This window comes from Manihot esculenta, chromosome 15 (genome assembly GCF_001659605.2).
Source record: "Manihot esculenta cultivar AM560-2 chromosome 15, M.esculenta_v8, whole genome shotgun sequence".
Lineage (NCBI taxonomy): Eukaryota > Viridiplantae > Streptophyta > Magnoliopsida > Malpighiales > Euphorbiaceae > Manihot > Manihot esculenta.
The window spans coordinates 13,989,578-14,011,161 of record NC_035175.2 but is presented as its reverse complement, the minus strand read 5'-3'; the positions used below and the strand labels follow the sequence as shown (position 1 = coordinate 14,011,161).

General features: G+C 32.2%; 1 protein-coding gene across 8 annotated transcripts; it reads right to left on the bottom strand.

The window, feature by feature from the left end:
* Positions 1–3,546: 3,546 nt before the first annotated feature.
* LOC110600878 (serine/threonine-protein kinase BLUS1) lies at positions 3,547–20,564 on the bottom strand. Of its 8 annotated transcripts, none has more exons than XM_021737788.2 (21): positions 20,272–20,562; positions 18,533–19,248; positions 17,441–17,695; positions 14,973–15,097; positions 14,787–14,831; positions 14,586–14,667; positions 14,415–14,483; positions 14,166–14,336; positions 13,997–14,062; positions 11,305–11,373; positions 11,044–11,187; positions 10,869–10,942; positions 10,300–10,542; positions 7,140–7,231; positions 6,937–7,013; positions 6,202–6,327; positions 6,089–6,131; positions 5,955–6,001; positions 4,547–4,608; positions 4,413–4,464; positions 3,547–3,851 (listed from the first exon to the last, which is right to left on the bottom strand). In XM_021737788.2, the coding sequence occupies exons 2-21, from the start codon at positions 18,698–18,700 to the stop codon at positions 3,816–3,818; spliced, it is 2,046 nt and encodes a 681-aa protein (XP_021593480.1). In that variant the 5' UTR covers positions 18,701–19,248; positions 20,272–20,562; the 3' UTR covers positions 3,547–3,815. The 8 variants fall into 8 exon arrangements, with proteins under 8 accessions (XP_021593480.1, XP_021593481.1, XP_021593477.1 ...); XM_021737789.2 differs by having other exon boundaries at positions 6,937–6,998; XM_021737785.2 differs by lacking the exon at positions 3,547–3,851 and adding an exon at positions 3,977–4,327 and having other exon boundaries at positions 20,272–20,564.
* Between the last annotated feature and the right edge of the window lie 1,020 nt (positions 20,565–21,584).

Genomic DNA, 21,584 nt, shown 5'->3' with positions numbered 1-21,584 from the left:
AAGTCACATTATTAATAATTTATTAAATAAAAAAAAACACTTTTAGCAGTTCAAATAAAATAATTTAAGTTTTACCAAATTACTTGAATTTTGATTTTATGATTGGGAGCTTTCTGATCTTTGGTTTTAGTTTCGAGGTAAGAAAGGTGTTTTTAAATATGATTTTCATACTCGAATTGCTCTTAAAATTGATAAAAATAAAGAGTTAAAAGGATTTAAAATTCAATATTATTAAATAAATAATAAAAAATTATTAATAACATTTTTATTATAATTAATGTATTTATATATTTCTAAATAATTAGTAAAAAAATTATACTTAAAATTTTAAGATTTAAATATTTTAAAAAATAATTTTAAACTTTAAATAAAATATTTACTTTAAATTAAAATTTATAATAACAAATAAAAATAAATATTAATGATATTTTATGTACTTTTATATTTAAAAAAATAAAAAAATAAAAGTAAAGTAATAATTTAAATTAATAATATTAATTATCTAAACAATAATTTTTACAGTTGATAATTATTTTATATTAATGTTCTGGTTATATTTTAGAATTTTATATATTTAAATAAAAAAATAAATTGATTCTTATTAAAATCAAATCGATTTAATTAAAAATTAAATCATAATTCGATTTTAAAATCAAAATAAATATATACAAATCAGCCGGTTTAAAATTGATTTTTTAAATTAAACCCATATTATTTAATCAAAATAAAATTTATAGATGCTCTCATTGGAAATTGATCCCTAGACCACACAATAGATAGCATTTATTAACCAATTGAATCAATTAATTTCAATATAATTTTTTTTCATTACTATTATAATCCATCAATTAGTTATGATGAATTTTGTATAGATTTTATCAGACCATAATCAGTAGTTAGTATGTAATAGTTTCATGAAATAATTTTTGTAACTTAGAGGTGCATGATCGGCTCAAAATCGGGAATCGAGCACAACTTCGACCCGGGAAAAAATGGCAAGGTTAGTAGTCTCACTCACAATTCAAGAATTAAGGCTATGTTTGGTATTCTATAATACAGTACACTGTAATGCAATTAAACGCACTGCAGCCTACCAAACATTGCCTTAGTTTAACTATAGATTCCATGTCATCCCTTTGGATATATGCACGTTTTGATATATTACTAATCCTTTTTCTTTTTCTTTTTATTTTTTTTGCCACTGATAAACTTCTTCATTGTCGGCTTTCAAAGCAACCGATTTTATTTCTCTTATAAAATTTGGATGTATTAACTTAAATTTATTAAAATATACATTTATTTTTTATCTGATATGTTCATTTTATATTTTATTAATTTTAACTTTTCATATCTTTTTAGTTTTAGTTATTATTATATAAAACAGAGTGAAATCATGAGTTATTCTTGAAAAGACAGAAAAAAAAATAATTTTTTTGGAATAAAATTTTTATAAAAATTTAATTCAATTATTTTTTTTATAATTATCTTATTAAAATGAAAGAATTCAATTTATTTAATTTAATTTTTTTAAATTTAAAATTTTATAAAAATTCGATTCAATTAAAATTATTTCTTGTAAAATTTTTATTTAAAATAAAACAATTTAAAATTTTTTCATGAAAAATTTTCTTGAAATTTTTTTTATTATATATAAGTATTGAAATCATAAATGATTTTGAAATTTTATATAATTTTATAAAAATTTATTTTAGTTTTTTTCTTAAAATAAAATGAATCATGTGAGAAAAAGGAAAAAGGAGGGGCTGAGCTTAAGGCTTAAGCTAGAGCACAGCAGAATGAGCTGAGGACTCAAAGGCTGAGCCGGAGAAGAAGACTCTCACTGTCACGTGCTGAAGGGCAGGCATGCACGGGGTTAACGATAATGTTAGTTGGCCGAAACTGCTAGAGTCACAATCTGTCACTTATCCATTAATAATACACTCCCAGACTTACTCTTCTCTCTCTCTCTCTGCACTCGTCTGCCGCTCCCTCTTCCTCTTCTTTTTCCAGAAACTATAAAAAATATATTTTTAATTAATATTGTGATAAATTTTATATGAATTTCAATTTATTTATAAATCTAAAATTTGTTTTTAATTGATTCTGACTTGCAAATGGTTGTTTGTGACGAATTCCTGAACCGAAAGGGAGTAGCTGAAGCAAGAGGCGATCAAATTAATAAGGAGCCCAGGTTTGTTTGGTGAATGGTATGGTTTTGAGATTTCATTTTGCACAGACTACCCTTAATAAGATATTAAATATTGCATGTATGGCAAAAAAATAAATTAATGGGAAAATTATATAGTAAGTATAGGTTGACAAGGACAAGCCCCCTTTAGTTGACGGCTACATATATATATCACCTACTGAAAAGAAAAATAGCTGGCAAATGAATTGTGAAATAAAAGAAAAAAAATATATATATTTTATAATATTTTTTTATAAAGTTAAAAGTTAAGAAAGGGGTAGACATTGTACCAAATGCACAATTAGGATTAACTCATTAAATATCTAAACTAATTTTTTAAACACCTAAATTTATAAAAATTACAATAATTGCACAATGATTGAAATCATATTATCATGTGTAATCAGTAAAATTTAAAGTACATTAGCAATAAATAAAACTACTTGCTTTTTTGACAAATCATCAATAATATAATTAATTATTATGATTTTTATAAATTAAGTTGTTTAATAGCTTAGTTTAAATATTTAATAAATCCATCTCAAATAAATACTGAAATACAAAATGTTTAACACATACTTGGCCTATAAGTGTATACTGCTTCATCGCCTCTGTAAAACACATGCATTTGCGTACGCTGCCTTTACAGAAGACCATACGCAGCTCCATAGTCGAAAATGACAATTTTAATTTGTGAGATTTTTGAATTTTTTTTTCCAATTTAACAAGGGTAATATGGTGATGTTTTATTTCCTTAACGGCTCTTATAGACATAGTGAGCTCAATATTAACAGAATTAAAATACCGAGATAAAATAGGACACATATATTAATAACAAGTTATGATATTCAAACATAATTGAACACGGACAAATTCCTACCAAATCTGAAAATGCTATTGTCCACTAGCCATAGTTGAGCGACGTATTACACCGCATTGGTGGTTCACTAGACCACACCTCCAGCGCGATGCCACAGCCAACTGCTCGGGTCATACGAGCATAATTTAAGCAATTCAGACCACCACACCAAATATTATATCTAAAACTCACTATAACACAATCTATAAATCACCAAGATTGATATTTTGGAATGTTCAAATTTAAGCTCCCCCATGTTGCAGTTTTGAGTACCAAAAATTAACTATATATTTCTGATAGGACTCGGTTTTGAATTAAACACTCCTGAAAGATGATATTGAGCATCAGGGACGTGTTAATTCAATTTATTGCAAGGGAAATCAAATGGGTTTTGCGGTATTGGCATGCATTGGTTCCCCATGAACACAGTTACACAAGTACACATAAAGGCACTGCAAGCTATGAGCGCATGAGAGCCCAAACGTGTGACAACAAGGGGGGAGAGAGAGAGAGAGATTCTATTATAATTACAATGTTTTCATAAATTACAACATGTCACACATGACGCGAGACTCGACGAATGGCATTTCAAAATTTGGTGTCTGCCTTCAACACATGACATGTTCACACATATGATACACTCAGAAATACAAAATCATAAGATGCCTTCATACCTCGTCAAGTGCTTGGCAGATGGTCTCAAATCTTTTGTCGCTAATGAACAATCAACCCACCAAAGGAATTATTTCCTTCATAAGCCTCATTTCTTCACTTATAGACCAAAGCATTCAACTGTCTTTCTAGCTGCAAACAGCAAGGATGATAAGAGACCCAATTTTATCAGTTATTGATGAGAATGCCTAGTGCCCTTAACCACTGCCCTACGTTAGATTATCCTGAATATCTTCCTAAAATACAAAAGGTGAAGGGGATATAAATGGGTATTTGTACAAATTGGATACAGCATTTCACAACAAATCAACAAATTAAAAAAAAAAACATGCATGGTTGATTATCGTGACATACTCTTCAACGAGGCAAAAAGAAAAAAAATCCATGACGAAAAAGGTCTCCAAAAACCATTAATTCATAAAAGCATCAGTAAGAAATTTTGAAGGGAACCAAAATGCCAATATATTATCCTAAAACTACATCTTTCATGAAAGGCTCTACAGAGGAAGGGGACGAGTGCCTATATGTTATCCAACACCACAGTGGTACTCTGGAGGGAAGGAAGGACATGATGGCATGTCCATCAGGCCTGTTACACGCCTCTCTATCTGAGCCAACAATACTATGATAAGGATTTTCTACAAGTAGAAGACTTTGATGATTGAAATGGGAGAAATCAAGATAAATGCATACCTGAGCATTTTTCATCTTCTGTCTCTGCAATTCTTCCACAAGACTTCCAATACTGACATTTCACAAAAGCTTCAGATTTGCATGGAAATAGCAACTACAATTTCATTAACACAGTTTTGGCTGTAATATCATACCTTTGTTGGAGATTAATCAACTGAGACTGCAGCTCCCTCTCCCTAGCAGAAGTAGGCGATATCTGAATGTTGCACAGAGAAAAACATTATTTGTATCAGAACAGCAAACTTTCTTAAAATTGGATATGATTTCTGTTAAATTTGGGCTAGACCTAACTCACCCCAAAAGCTAGCTCAAGGGGAGGAGTGCCTATGGCCCATAGGTGGGATTCAACACACCCCTCACGCCCAGAATTTTATTGGTGCGTTATTGGAAGGGAGGCTCTAATACCATGTTAAATTTGGGACAGGCTTAACTCATCCCAAAAGCTAGCTTAAGGGGGAGGAGTGCCTATAGCCCATATAAGGGGCACAAGGGGCACATTACCCCTTTCCATAACCGATGTGGGATTAATACACACCTTCACGCCCAGAATTTTTACTGGTGCGTGGCACATTTATAGGGCGCCCAACATCTTATGGGGAGGCTCTTATACCATATTAAATTTGGGCCAGGTCTAACTCACCCCAAAAGCTAGCTCAAGGGGAGGAGTGACTATGGCCCATATGTGGGATTCAACAATTTCTATAACAGAAGCAGCAGCACCATAACTCAGAATGACAGTCATGGACTATTTAATCACTAATCAATAAATTATTAAATAAACTTCCATATTACCATAAAAAATGACATAGTAAAATGACAAAAATTAGCTGCTGCCAACAAGAAACAAAAATAGGGGTTATTACATCCACACATAGATGGTAGTAGTAGTGATGAAGAATAAGAATAAATAGGCAAAATCCATTACACAGCTCACGAACTTTGGGAACTTTGCTATCAAAGTCTCCAGCTAAAGAAATGTTCTATCAGATCCTTAAATTGTTTGAATTTGTACTAGCAAGTACTAATTTTAATTGCATCATTAAGAATATTGAGTAATTACTAAAATTTCAGAAGATTTTGAATATTTTAATGTCCATTGCTAAATTACTTAAAAACTAAGGCATTTTGTTAAATAAATTGTAAATATCATATGTTTGCAACTTCAATATAGGGAGGTTTTATTATATGACATTAGGTACCAGACTTCCTCAAGGGAAATTATGCAGTTGCAGTTTGCAGGAAATATATATATATATATTTGTTTACGTTAAACTAGTTCTTAATAGCACCAAATCAAAATGTTTAAGGACAATAAAATATGACTTCACTTTGATGGCACGATAGCAAAAGCAAAAGAAAAAAAATTAAGGGCTATTTGATGCATTTTGCTAAAGAACTAATAGCTTATTATTGCTCAATTTCATAACAAAGCAGATTTTATGCATGTATATGTTATGCTAGAAATTCTACAATCAGCATGAGAAAATTTTGAACCAAAAATAATATCAATTTTTTTTTAAAGAAAGAAAAAAGTACATATACCGGCAAAAGGTCATTTGTGGCTGCTTCAGCTGACTCCATTTGCTTTCCTGCATTAGAATGACTTCGATATAAAAATTATTGCATTTAGGAATAACTGCCAATAGTACAAATGGTTAAAAGATGAGAGGTATTACCAAAGTTTTGCTCCACATACTTAATCAATTTAAGAATTTCTTCCTGCCAACATAGAAATAAGTATTTTTGAACATAAAATATTTACAATGAATAACAAATAGAAGAAACATACCCTTTGCATGGTGTTTTGCTGCAAAATGCAATGCAGTGATGGGAGAACTGAGGCAGCTGTAAGGTTTGATGTAGACGGACTAGTTGAACCTCCACAAACTGGACTGAAATAACAGTTTGTAGGACCCTGAAATAAGAAAAATAATGGCAATGGTTATAAAGCCATTGCCTAAAAGATAAATTTCTAAGTTTCATAATGTTGAGAAAGTATTATTAGAATACATAAACGGAGACTTGAAGATCAAAACCCAAGTTCATTAGAGATAAAAAAAAAAAACAAAGAAATTAAACCTGCTAAAGCACCAATAATCCTTATGAGGCCTGTTGCTATAACTAAATTCAGTATAGAGTGCAAGTCTAAGATTCAAATTCCAAATAAAAACGGGAAATTGGACCTCATCTGACTCGATTTTTTCTGTACATTGAGTTGATGCGTAATCCATTTCAAACTGTAACCCGAAATAACCTGAACCCACACATCTGACTAACTTTCCACTTCTAGTTTCGGGCAAATTAGGTGTGAGGATTCCTACTTGTGTCCACATTTTTTTAGAAAGATTAACTCCCACCAATTCTCACCAATCAATTAATAAACAGACTCAGGGTCACAGGGTCAATAAACTCAATTTTGAGAAGCTGTAAACCCTCTTCATATCAGGCTAATAGCAACAGTCCACTCACTAACTAAAGGCTGGGATTTGTTAACCTAAGATTAATAGCATGTTAATCAAATTACCTTTGGGCTGAGATCTGCTGAAGTGACCTTGAAGCGTCCCTTACGTTGGACAACTGCTCCTTCTGCCAAATCCTCTGCTGTGTAAACAGATGTAATAAAAAATATATATATATATATATATTTTTGGTAATGAATATAAACAAGTAATATCATTTATCACTACATGGACAGAGAAAATAAATGTGAAAATATAGCTGCCATACCTGATGAAGGGTTATTTGCATCCCTCTTCTGTCGATATAACAATGGACCGCTATAGTTTCTATCTGGTTGATATTTTGGCTGTAGAAAATCCCTACAAAATATTTGAAGTTATCCAAGCTATTATTAATTACCATAACCATACTGTTTCACACACACAAATGACACTGTCAAACAGCAACCACATGTCAAAGTCAACTTCAAGATTAATACTGTAAGAAGACAAGGAACAATTGGACAATAAGACAAGGAACAATTAGACAATTTTTATGTATATTCTCTATTGAAGTAAGTGTGTTTATATACAAATTACAATGACAAAGTTTTGTTAAGACAACTCCTAAGAATACTCTATCAATCAATTAATATCAATTAGTCTATAATTATGTAATCTTCTTTAACTATATATAGATTATATACAGATTATCTTCACACTCTAATACTCCTCTCAAGTTGAGCATAGATATTTATTATGTCCAACATGTATGAAAGATATTTTATTGACCCATTTAAAGTTTTAGTGAATAGATCACCTAGCTGCTCTTCTGTCTTCCCATAACTGGTGGAAATTAAATTTTTTTGAATCTTTCCACTAATGAAATGACAATCAACTTCAATATGCTAAGTCCATTCGTGGTATACTGAGTTGATCTTCTGTCTTGTGGAAATTAAATTTTTTAGAATCTTTTCTCGAATAAAATGGCAATCAACTTCAATATGCTTAGTCCGTTCGTGGTACACTGGGTTGGAAGCAATTAAAATGCAATCTGATTATCACACCAAAGTTTCGCTTATCCACGGAATCTCACAAATGGATTGAGCCATTGCCCTATATTTTGACTCGGCACTAGATCCGAATACCACATTTTACTTCTTACTTTTCCAAAACACTAGGTTTCCTCCAACACACAATAGTCTATAGTCGATCTTCTGTCACTTTTTAGATCCCGCCTAATCATCATTTGAAAAACACTCAACTGTACGCCTGTGATCACTAAGTTCAGGGATACCTTTAGATAACATAGAATTTGTTCCAGAGCGGCCCAATGTTTCACCGGGGTAGACATGAACTGATTACAACGCTTACTACAAAAGCAATATCTAGCCAAGTCATCACCATAAGATAATTCAGCTTTCCAACCATCCTTCTGTACCTCTCATAAAGGTCTCGAGTTTCTGTAAATAAGTCGCGGATATACTTCCTTTGAGACAGAAAAATTTTCCTTTTACTCCTCAAGACTTCGACTCCCAAAAAATACTTAAGCTGACCCAAGTCTTTGATATGAAAACTCAAATGCAAGAAGGATTTGAAAGAAGAGATCCTTGCATTATCCTTCCCTATAATGACAATGTCATCAACATACACAACAAAGAAAATAATACCAATATTTGAATTTCTATAAAAGACTAAGTGGTCACACTTGCTTTTTTTTTTTTTGAACAACTTCACTGAACTTGTCAAACCATGCATGGGAACTCTAATTCAAACCATACAAAGATTTCTTCAAACAACAAACTTTCCCATGCTCCTCCTGAGCAACAAATTTAGGTAGTTACTCCATATATACCTCCTCTTAGAGGTTACCATGTATAAATGCATTCTTGATATCTAACTGGTGTAAAGACCAATGCTAAGAAACAACTAGGGAGATGAACAAGCGAAATGAGGTCATTTTAACCATTGAAGAAGTGTCAGATAGTCAATGCCATAAGTTTGTACATAGCCTTTAGCAACAAGACATGCCTTAAGCTTCACTATGAAACCATATGGATTGACTTTAATGGCAAAAATCCATTTGCAACCCACAACCTTCTTGCTAGAGGGTAAATCAACTAGTTTTCAAGTATGATTTTCATCTGGAGCCTTAATCTTTTCAAACATTGTATCACACCATCCAGAATGGATCAGGGCCTTTTTAACTGTCTTAGATAAAAAAATGAAATCTATAGAGACAATTAAAGAGGTAGAAGAAGGAGACAAGTGATCATAAGAAAGAAAGTTAGCAATAGAATAGGTAGACCTACATTGTCAATTACCTTTACGAAGACTAATGGGGAGGTCAATGTCACTCGATGGTGGATCCAATAATGAAGAAGATTATGGGGGCAGGAAATGTATCATCATGTATTGGTCTTCAAGAATAAACTTGAATAACTGGCGGTTTAACAGAAGGCTAAATATTAGGAGGAATGCCATTATTGGATTGTGCAACAGAAGGCACATTTGAAGTGTTCTCACCATCAGTTGTAATTCTATAGATGAGCCACTTATGGTCCTTTCTCTGACTAGTAGAGATTTGTGCAACATGATAAAAAGGAATTTGCTTGAAAAAGGTTATATCTACTGAGACTGTGTTGAGCTCTGGAGAGTAACAACGATACTCCTTCTGAAGGCGAGAATATCCCATAAAAACACACTTCAAAGCTTTAAGATTAAATTTAGTCACATGAAAACTAACAACCCGAACATAACAACTGCTTGGATCAAGTTTACTATTTCTAATCGCGGCAACTGCAGTTAGCTTAAAGGCTCTGATACCATGTAACAAGACAAGGAACGATTGAGTAATATTTGTGTATATTCTCTACTGAAGCAAGTGTATTTATATACAATTAGAAGGTCTTATTAAGACAACTCCTAAGAATCCTCTATCAATCAATTAGTATCAATTAGTCTATGATTATATAATCTCCTTTAATTATCCTTTAATTATCCTTTAATTATATATAAATTATGTTCACAATCTAACAAATACCATATCACATCAAGTGATTGTTGATGGGTTTATAAATTGATGCAATTTAGAAGTGCTTATAATCTTAGCTTACATTTATACTCCATGCATTAGATATTTAGATGCCAAATAGAAGCTTCAAGCCACTCTGGCATGTGGAATCCACATAAATACCAGTGTCTTAAGTCCTAAAAGTTATTTGGAGGGAGGTGATAAGGGGAAGATATACTTAGAACTTCTATTTTTCCCTCATTTTGCAAAACTCTAAAATTGAAGATCTTAAGAGAAAAAATGCAACTCTTTTAAGGAAAGTAATAAATAAACATTCTCTCTTATTCCATGACAGGGAACATAAAAAAATGTGCCAATTATACATTAAAGCAAAACATATAGCTACAATCAACTTCAGTGAGAAAATGAAACTCGCCTGTTCTCATCTCCAACAATCTTTTTGGGAGAAAAAGCATTATCTGGCATTAACGGTCCACTCAAAAATTTTTTATGCTCCGCAACGACGTTACGTGGTAAAGAACTGCTTCTACCAAGGTTATCAGTGTTATTTGCTTCACTTTCTTGGTTTACAACATTTGCTGCATAATCTGATTGGGCAGTACCTTTCCAATCTGGACTAGTTCCATCCACATCATCATCTCCAACATCAAAACAACCCCTGCATTGTAATAGATGATTGCATTATAATGAAAAACTAAGACCAACAAAATAAAATAGATGGTTAAAGCTGAGTTGATATGTCAAAATCATTGTAGAAATGCAAAATTGCAAATACGACAATTGATTTAATATTATATAATGCATTATATAGGAGCAACATCGTAAAACTTTCCATTTAATGGAATGCAATTCTCAATCTCACTAACGTAAAAAACTTGCCACTACCCTCAAAGCCAGATACACAAAAGGAAGTCTGAGCAATCAGAAGCAGAAATACAATGCCAGGATAAATGAAGACATAAGAAAAAGATAAAAGAGTCTTACTTAAGCGCTTGAAGTGGTTTAATAGGAAATGAAGGAAGTGAACTCTCCAAATCATGAAGATCACTAAAATCATCCTGAAACAATGAAAAATGAATGTGAAACATATGGCAGAACCTGGAGTCAATAATTCTCAGGAAACACCTGAAAATAAGGGGAAAAAAAAAACTACAATTACCTGATGACAAGGAGCAGTAGTTGAATGGTTAGCCCTTTCATGGGACAGCCTCTCAGCTGTAGGCTCAACATTATTGTTCCTGTCCTTTTGCTTCATGCTCACATCAGGATCTTCTGCATTTGGTATGCCATCAAAATCCTGAATCTGCAGGTAGCACAGTGCCAGACAAGGTAGAAAAGTTAATGGAAAGTCTTGTCCACAAATGTAATGAAACTTTTGTATGATGATATATGCATAAGTTCAGAAAAAGAAACTACTCACAAGAGCAGCCTGACTTTTCAAATCCTCAAGGTTGAAGTTCCAAGCACTGATTCCTCTTATGTACTCTTGCTGAAAATGACCAGAGTTAGATAAAACAATCCCATCAAATTTTGGCCAGAAAGATCAGAAATAATAAACCAATTTGGTTATGTAAATACCTCTGTAAAATATACCAATCCTTGCTCACAAACACATGCAAATAAGTCAAATTTAGTCTGAGCACATAATTAAATTAGCTAGGAAAATAATGTAGAAGTATCACTTCATTAAGATAGTCAAGAAGTTGCAAACCACCAAAAGTTGAAAGTAAAGTAGTCCAAATTTATTGTTCTTCAGTCAAATTTGGATAATCCCGTTTTTGTATGGAGCCATTCACACCAAATCAAATAAAAATTTCAATTTCATCATGGCAGGCATGCGGGTAAATGACAATACCAGATACAAAGATTTGAAATTTCATTACTTCAACCAAAATATTACCAATCTATAGGCTTCAAGCCTTCAACCTTTTTTAATTACGGGAATTTCATTTCTCTCCAGTTGTAATGCAGGAGTTTCATTCATATCAAAAATTAGTTTGCACAGCTTTGATCAATTTTAACCCTAAGAGAAAGCTTTCTTAGGGTTTATCATTAATTGAAACCACAAAAGTCCCAAGCTACACCCAACCCAATAAAGTGACAATTAATATTGAAAACTACTATGATGATGGGAGGTAGTTAACTTAACTAGTGTGATATAATTTGGAAACTCAAGCATCAGCTGTGTGTGAGAGGGCACCTATCTAAATTTCAACCAACATAAGTGGGGTCTCTCTCCAGGGGTGTAATTGAATGGAGCTAGGCCAAGCTTTAGAAAATTCAGACTTGACTCATGAAATTTTATGCAGGCTTGAGCTTGATGAATCTTATTGAGTTCGAGCTCAATTTGAGCTCCGCTCGTTAACGGCTCGAACTTGAGCTCAATCTCGATAACACAAAGATCAAGCTTGAGCTCCATCTCAATAACACGAAGATCAAGCTTGAGCTCCATCTCAATAACACAGCTCGAGCTCAAGGCCAAGCTCGATTTAGAAATTAAATCAAACCTCTTTTGCAATACATTTTCATTCCCATGAGTCATTACTCATTAATTATTAGTAATACAAATAACAACAAAATAAAAAGAATTTACATTATATTACAAGAAGATTAAAAAAAATACCAATTTACAACAACATAAAGCAAATAAAAATAAATAATTCCATCAAATAACACAAATCAACTAAATTTTAAAACAAGTTCAATTATTAATTATTAAATTATTAATATATTATCATGTACTTTTAATTCAAATATATTATTTATATTAAATTATTATATATACTACTGAAGATTAGTATATATAATATAAATACAAAATATTATATGGAATAAATATATTAATACAAGTATAATGAACTTAATTATATACACATGCGTGCAATATATATAAACTTCATCGATTTTATTGTATTGATGTATATTTAAAGTACAAGAACATTTTTTATGAAATTAATTAGGCAGTAATAAGTATGAGAATAATTATAAGAACACATGTATAAACATGTAAAAGTAGTGACAATAACAATAGCCGAGTAAGAGACACTGAGAGACAGAGATTTAAGAGATATATTTTTAAAGGTATAAAAAGAGTGTGTATTTAAAAAGACATTAGTGGGAGAGAAATATACATATTAAGAATATATATAGTAACATAGTTTAATATTATTTAATCTTTTAAAAGTTTCAAAATTGAGAGAGAGAGAAAAATAATATAAATATGTATTAAAAATTGAGAGAGTATTTAAGATAATATTACTTAAATCATGATTGAGAGAGTATTTATAACTTTTTTTTTCAGAGTATTTATAACATTACTCAATATTCACTATCTAGTATTTATTATTTTATATTAAGAGCATATTTATTATCCAATATATTGAACTCATTCCTTGTATAGTCATAGCATTATCTTGATTGTGTATTATAAATTTAAAACTAAATTATAAATAATTATATTTTCTAATGATTATATTATAATTTTAAATAGCATTATCTTTAGAGAAATCATATTTAAAATAAATATAACACCACATTTATAAAATACAAAACAATATAAATATTTGGACAAATAAAAAATAATCTAACTCATAAGCCTATTTAACGAGCTTATAAACAAGCTTATTATTGAACCTATTTACGAGCTTGACTAACAAGCCTACTTGCAAGTTTGTTCAGTAATCCAACTCGCAATCTGCCCATAAACTTACAAACTAGCCAAACTCACAAGTCTTAACGAGCCGAATACTGTTAAGCTCAAACTCACTCATTCAATAAAAATTGAGCTCAACTCTGGTCATTTAGAAAATAAGTCAAGTCTAATTGAGTTTTTATCGAGCCGAGTCTCAAATAGCTCACGAAATAGTTTGGCTCATTAAAATCTATCTATCTCTCTCTCTCTCTCTCACACACACACACAAAAACACAAAAATACACACAACATTAACAATCCAAGCAACAGCCTAGAGATTCTAAGCATGTCAACAATTGAAGGCAAAAAAAAAGTTATGATATAACTCACTCAACCCTTTCAGCCCGAAGAGCAGAAGATCTAAACCCAAATAACCAGAATGATGAAACATAGAAAAATTTAAACTATCTACATATTTCACCTGTGATAATTGCTCCTTATCTTCATACAGAGCCTTGTTCTGAAGAAGAAGATCAGCCTTTTTTGCCTAAAGAAAAGCAGAGAAGGGTGACAAATCATAAAGAAGTTATGCCTAATTCAATGGCAGAATTTGCAAACTGAAGGGATGTGGTTTCAGATGAGCAAGATACCTTTAACAACCTAAAACGCTCTCCTAAAGGAGGAAGTCCATCAAGAATGGCACGAGCAAGATATTCATTTGACCGTGCATGTTTAAAGAACTGGTGTTTCAAAAGCTTTTCTGAGGTGGGACGTTTCTTTGGATCCTTCACTAAGCAAGTGGCTACCATCTCTTTAAATGACTGAAAATGTGCAACACTTTTGAGGGGCACTTCAGAAGCACAACAATCAAATGTTCCAACTGAATAAAAGAAACAAACCTTAGAAAACCTCTTGTCTCTTTCATAGTCAAGTCCTGGAGGTGCATTTTGTAATGTCATCAGCAAAACCTAGAGTCAGGATAAAGGAAGGAGATCAAATTATAAACAGGTAAATATACACCATCAAAATGCTTCTGATGCAATGTTTTAAATATCAAAAATTAAGTTTACTTTCATTGGTGGATACTTGGAGAAAGGAGCATGGCCATGAGCAAGTTCAAGTGCAGTTATTCCAAATGACCAGATGTCTGCTCTGTTCACAGAAACAGAAGTTCAAAAGTGTCTTCAATCCATGATTTGCAAATTTAGAGAAAATAAGAACAAGGATATAAAATAATTTAGAAAAAAAGAAAGGATCCAAGGCATACTAACTTAAAATCATATCCATGTAATTGCTGCATAACTTCAGGAGCCATCCTAAGAAAAAAGCACAAAAGGAAGAAAGAAAATGCTTCTGATCAGATTGCAATTTCATTTGTTTCTGGTCATCCATGCTGAGATTTGATTTCACTCAGTAAAGCATTAACAGGAAGTAAAAGGGGAACATAGGTTAGTTACCAGCATGGAGTTCCAACAAAGGTATTTCTGGATCGCTGCCTATCTCCTGTATCAAACATGCATGCTGATACTCCAAAGTCTGCCAACTTAACAGAACCATCAGAATTGATTAAGATGTTGCCAGCCTGCAAAAGGGCATCCAGAAAGCAGATAAAAATACTGTGTGCAGTAGTATTCTCCAGAAGATATGCAAAAAGCTATCACACACACATACATACACGCAAAAGAGAGAAAGAAGTGTTATGATATTGAAGAGAATATTGCCTTTTTAGTTGCCATAAATATGTGCTAATTAGGGCCTGCAAATCAGTCTAAGATTTGTATTCTTCCTTTTTCTGTTATCTTAACTAACTCTATAAATCCCCAATTAGCTTAAGGGAATAATCAGGTTGTTCTACTCTCAAATTCCTCTCTTTCCTTCTACAGCTTCATAGTAACAGAGCCTTAGAAAGGCTTGTTTTCTTAGGCTGCCGTTCTAGTTGGGAAATTTCTAGAAGGCAGGTACTCAAGGACCTTCCTCAGTCTCCGATAAATCCCGGTCCGGAACCCTGTCATCAAAGTCCTCTCCTAGGTCATTACGTGCTACCACAGTGATCCTACCCTAGATTCACATGCCAGCGCATGAGAAGAGCTCTGACCTCCTCCATCACTAGAGCCTGCACCAAACGCCTCACCCTCCTCCAATGATCCAATCCATTTGGCGCTCCTCTGATTCCATCTCCTGGTTTAACATGGTAGCCAAATCTATGGTTTCATTGCTAGGTATGGACCCAATACACTTGGTTTCCTCTCTCTAATGTATTGGCTCTCGAAACTGGTGAAATTCTATGTCCTGGGAATTTCCAAGGCTGCAATAGAACATATTCAGTATCTCTAAAAAGGTTGAATCTCCAATCATAGGTGCCTCTAAGCTCAAATTTTCTCCTCCAATCTAGTTCTCCCATCATTACTAATATGATATCTAGTATATCTATGAGGTTGTATCGGACATTATAAATCTATAACAAAATCATCAAGATAGGGCTAGTTATTTGGGATAGTTTGAGGCATTCACAGATGAGTTTAATTCCCTTATGCCCTTGTTTGATAATATCATTGCACGAGAAGAATAAATGGGATAAACCTTTTATGGTTTTGGTATTAATAGGAATTAGACATGACTTATCCTCTATGAGAAACTATATCTTAACCAACCCGGCTATTCCTTCCTTTGATGATGTCTCTATCCAACTGTTGCACATTTCTTTAATGCAACTAATACTAATGATATTGATACTTCTAGGTTAGCCATGCATATTGGACATCAGCAAGGATACCATAATTCTCGAGATGGAAAAGGAAATGGCTCCAAGTTGCATTACACTTACTATTACAAAGGTGGCCATACTCCAGACAGTTAATTGGCACTACATGGTCAACAACCACACAACCTGTTGTCTACTAAAAATAGCCCACCTGTAATTCACATAGCTCAAATATATGAGGCTGGCCTCCTACTACTACCTGATACAAAAGATCAAAAGTCCAATTCCATTACCTTATCTGGCAATGACTATAATGAGTACCTGCAGTATCAAGCTGCTAAACAGCATTCATCCTCATCTGGCAGTTCTTACTCCAGTAATTTTTTTTTATTCGACGAAGTCTTCATGCATTAACCCATGGATACTTGGTTCTGATGCTTATAATATCTTTGGTAATATGAACCTTTTCTTCAACTTCACTTCACTTCTCATTCCTCTAGAAATTACTAATGGCTCACAAGCTATGGTCAAAAGAATAGGAATGTTCAAACTCTTCCTACTATATCTTTAAACTCAGTCTTATCCATCTTAGAATGCACCTGTAATTTGATTCCCGCTAGCAAATTAACCAAAATTCTTTATTGTTTTGACTTTTATGGTTGACTCTATTATTGTGCATAACTGTGGTATAGGGAAGACGATGGAACATGACGTGAGTCATAACTCACAAGGTTTGTATCACTTTTCCTATTTCGCTTTTGTTGCATCCGCTATCCTTCTACACAGCTGCCTAAGTCATTCGAGTCAAACAAAATTTCAAAAATTAGCACCTAGTCCTTTTACATCATCTTCTTTAGAGCATCAATCATGTGATTGAGGAAACAAACTAGAGCATCCTTCCCTAAGCAAGTTAATAACATCTATGCGACATTTTGTTCACTCAAACTCATGAGCTCCAAGTTTTTGAACTATTAGAGAAGCAATGGACCATCCAGGGCGGCGAAATGCAATGATAGAGGAAATACAAAGAAACGTTTTTGTACTCTCCTTCTAACAAAAATTAATTTCTTTCAAACATGATCTATCAAGCATGCATAGTTTAAATAAAAGGCAAATTGTAAGATCCCAACGGTACATCTAGCTATTTTGGATGATTTTTCATTATATACATATATATAACCCTTTAACAGCAATAGGATTTATGAGAGAAGCAAAATAGGTTACCTTCACATCTCTATGGATTTGACCATGAGCATGAAGATAAACAAGAGCTTTGAGAGTCTCACGCAGTAATGTAGCAATAACAAGCTCTTCAAAACCCTCAGGATATGCAGATTCCATTATATGAAGGCAAGATCCTCCAGCCATGTACGGCATTACAATCCAAAGGTTGTGGCCAATAGTGAAAGAACAATGTGCTCGTAATAGATTTGGATGATTAATCAAGCTCATTGTCTGTACCTCTCGTCGAATGCCATCCTGAATCAGTACATGAAAAGTATAAAATCAAATAAAACTTCACATGAATCCATGATGAGATTCAGAAAATCATAGCCCCAAACAAGCACCAAAGATACATGCCACACATCCAATCATAGATTGATTCAGACAAAATAATAAATAACACACACAAACAACTATGTGTGTGCGTGTGTTATTTTAGCAACTGAATGAAGAAGGAGCTAAGCGGAGTTATTTTGGAGTTTTGACAGTTTAGAAGTCCAATAATGCAGACATTTCAATTTTTAGGATTCATAACAAATAAAAATTAAAAAAGATAAAAAAAAAAAACAATGTTGAAGAGATAACTCCAGGAAAGTCCTATTGATAGTAAAAACTTTAGCCAAGTTAAAAGAAAAAGTTATATAAGGCTGTATTTTCACTGACAGTGATTAACAGCCTCAAGTATTGGGCAGTGAGGAAACAATATGTCCACAAAATTACTGTGGCAGAGATGAGAATGTTAAATAGATGTGTCGAAATACAAGAACCAGGTAAAAACTGAGTACATTTGAGAGAAGGTGAAAGGGAAACATTTAAGATGAGTTCAAAAATGGCAATTCAGATGGTTTGTACATGTTAATAACTTAATAATATGTCATCAATCACAACAGTAATAAGTTCAATGTATCAAAGTTGCAGCGGGGAAAAGAAAGAAGAAAGTGGACCAAGGATGAGATGGGTTAAGTACAAAAAAAAGGATCTAGATGACCTAGATTTTTCTATGACAGACAGTCGGACATGTTTCCAGTATATAATCAACCAAGAAATAAACATGAGTATCTGAAGCTTCTAATGAAAATGCAATTCACTTACCAGGTCATTGTTGCACCTCTCCAAATCAAGAACCTTAATTGCAACTATCTCATTAAGCGGAATGCAGAGGGCCCTATTTACAATGGCACTGACACCTTCACCAACTTCTTCATATAACTTGTAATCTTTTGCACTTACAGGATATCTTTTCTCTGAAATGTGCTCCATGGTTTCCTCTTGTAAAACACCATTAAAGCCTCCCTATACTCTCAGATGTACCAGACATAAATGAACCGTATATGATGAAGGTAAAAACTAAGTCAATGTGGGGTTTCTTCCAATTTAGTAGCATCTCCCCCTTCAGCATTAAATGTTGTATGAATCCAGTGGCCTCATCAAGATGATATTACCAAATGTTTTTCTTGCGCGTAGAACCATTAAACTCAATAAACCTAAAATATCTTTGTAACTCCCAAAGTTAGACTAGAATAAGACTATCTTAGCATGTATCTATTTTATATTCTTAAGAATGAACAAATAAGGGTATCTGACGTCAATGATCCTGGGATGAACTACCAGAATCTGTTATAAACTATTAGAAAATACTTAAGCTGATAAAAGGAAGAAGCTTGTACAATCAGTAGTAGTATGCCAACTTCTAATATGCTCCTAAAGCCAAGCAAAGCGTCTTTTGATCCAGGTGCATGTCAAGTAGAAGAACAGCTATCCAGAACTAATACAAAACCAAAGGGTGGTCCCAAAAGCATGCCATAAACCTGACCAGGGGGGAAAAAGAAGGGGAAAAAAAATCAGTTTCATTTTTTAATGGACATATGATACCCTATTAGCATGTCTCTCACTTTTTTAGAAAGGAGAAGAGATTAAAGTATCACTTCAGCATGGAAAATATGAAAAGCAACTAGAAAGAATAGAAGAGCTCAAGATAGTATGTAAGGAAAGCAGAAACCAAAAGAAATGCTATTAAACCCCTACTGAATTGCAGTTAAATAAAAAATGTGAATAGACCAACGGAAAGTTTTCCAACAAGATATTTCTGTTTTTTCAGCATATTAAAAAATAGCAGAGAAAGCATTCTCACATACTTGACTCACTGCTTAAACAAATGAAGCTTTTCTTCGTTTATAGATGCACTTATATGCAGATACCCTCAAATTGGATTATCCACACTTACCAGACTGCATTTAACACAATTCCCTTCATAAAAAAGAAAGCACATTTATCTACAACAGTTGCAATCCTCAAAAGAAAAAAATGCATGAGTATCTTGAATTAGCAAAATTGTTGGCATAAATACCTGGCAAAATTATACCCGAGAATGGATAACAAAAGCTTAGATTTTTACAGCTACAAATGACGCTTCTAGTTAACTCAATACCAAATTGACAGTAACTAATCCCACAAAAAGCGGCTTACATAAGCACAGCCCTCATTTCCAAATTCTTTTCCCAATTTCGATTTTTATAGCTAGAAGTAAAGAAAACAAGGAAGCAGCTTCACGATCCAATTCAGAGTCACAATTCCCTCATTCAGTTATAAATCAAAGCAAATTCAACAAAAAAATCCGAAAACAATTAAATCATAGAAATCAACGTCAGTATTCTCCAATTAAACCATAGCATCTAAAAAAGAAATAACAAGTAAGCTCAACTAAAAAATCCACACAGATTAACAAGATTGAGCAGTGAAAATTCCCAGAAAACACAAATTCACATATAAAGTAAGTAAGAAATTGAAGATTTCTAGGGTTTGATTACAATACAAGCAGAAGTGAAAGGGACCTGCTTAGCTAAACTGAAAAGCAAGAAAATGGACTCCGGATTCAGCTAGATGCAAGTGTAATCAGTAATTGTACTTGCGACAGAGAGAAGATTTGTGGCTGAATCTCTAACTCCGCCTTGTATCCAACAAATCTGCACTGACTGTGGAAGGTCAAGAGATCGAATCTGCCCCTTCTTCTTTCTTCTTCTTTTTTTTTTTTTTCCTTTTATTGTGAATTATTCTGGGGTTTGGAGAGAGTAAGAGAATAATAGATATACAAATGAAAAATTTTTTAAAATGGGAAGAGAGAGATTGCCAAGTGCAAATGGGAAGTGGGCCGCCAGGAGATTTGAGCTTTCAGTAGGTGAATTTCTCGGTGTTTTATCGTCAAATTATCGTACAATTAAGGGAAATTTACAATATTTCTCATGAGTTTTGACACTAATAATGAAAAATGGTCCTTGATTTTAAAATGATATAAATTCAATTAAATTTTGTTATTTTTTATTTAATATTAAATAAATTCAATTTAATTTCTTTTATCAATTATTTTTTAAAAAAAAGTATATAACTGTTGATTTAATATAATATTTTTAATAATAAAATATTATTTTTTATTTTCATTATAGCAAGTCTTGAAATAAACTATTTATATGTATTATTTAAAATTTTTATATTTATTAAAATATTAGATTTTTGATATTTTAAATTAAAAAAAATATTATATTAAATAAAAATTTATTTAGTTCTTGAACAACGATACAACTGTTTAATTTATAAAATTTTTATTTTTAAATAAAATAAAACTATGTATTACAATTAAATAATAATTATTTATTCACCTCTTAACATAAATGAGTCTTTTTAAATTAATACCAATAAGTACTTTTTTCTGTAAAAAATTATAAAAATAGATATTTAATCGTTATTGACTTTTTATAAATCGTGTACGATTTTTTTAATTATCAGCACCTATTAGTTATGTTTAAATTGTTAAATGAAAAAATCATCAATGAAAAATTATTATATAATTTCATAATTTAGCAAAATTAGTTGCTAGAATTATTTATTTTTTAAAATTTATTAATTATTATTATTTTTTCAAACCGATTATTTAGCTATTTTATTTATTTAAGTCATTAATAATATGTTAAATTATTAAAATATTGTAAATTATTAAAATTCTATAATAATTTAATTTAATTATTAATTTTAATTTTTAAATAAAATAAAATTATGCACACATATACTTAGTCGAATAGCAAATGCATGTGAATAAATTTGAGAGTTCTTAGATTTTATTCTCCCCATCTCTGATTTCTAATTCTAAAAT

Excerpts from the sequence above, each read along its gene's own strand:
- LOC110600878 (XM_021737785.2), bottom strand. The coding sequence starts at position 18,700 with ATGGAGCACATTTCAGAGAAAAGATATCCTGTAAGTGCAAAAGATTAC. Across the intron at positions 14,337-14,414 it reads GAGACAAGAGGTTTTCTAAG|TCATTTAAAGAGATGGTAGC; the intron begins GTTTGTTTCTTT and ends GCACATTTTCAG. Across the intron at positions 11,374-13,996 it reads ATAAGGAGCAATTATCACAG|CAAGAGTACATAAGAGGAAT; the intron begins GTGAAATATGTA and ends GGTCATTTTCAG.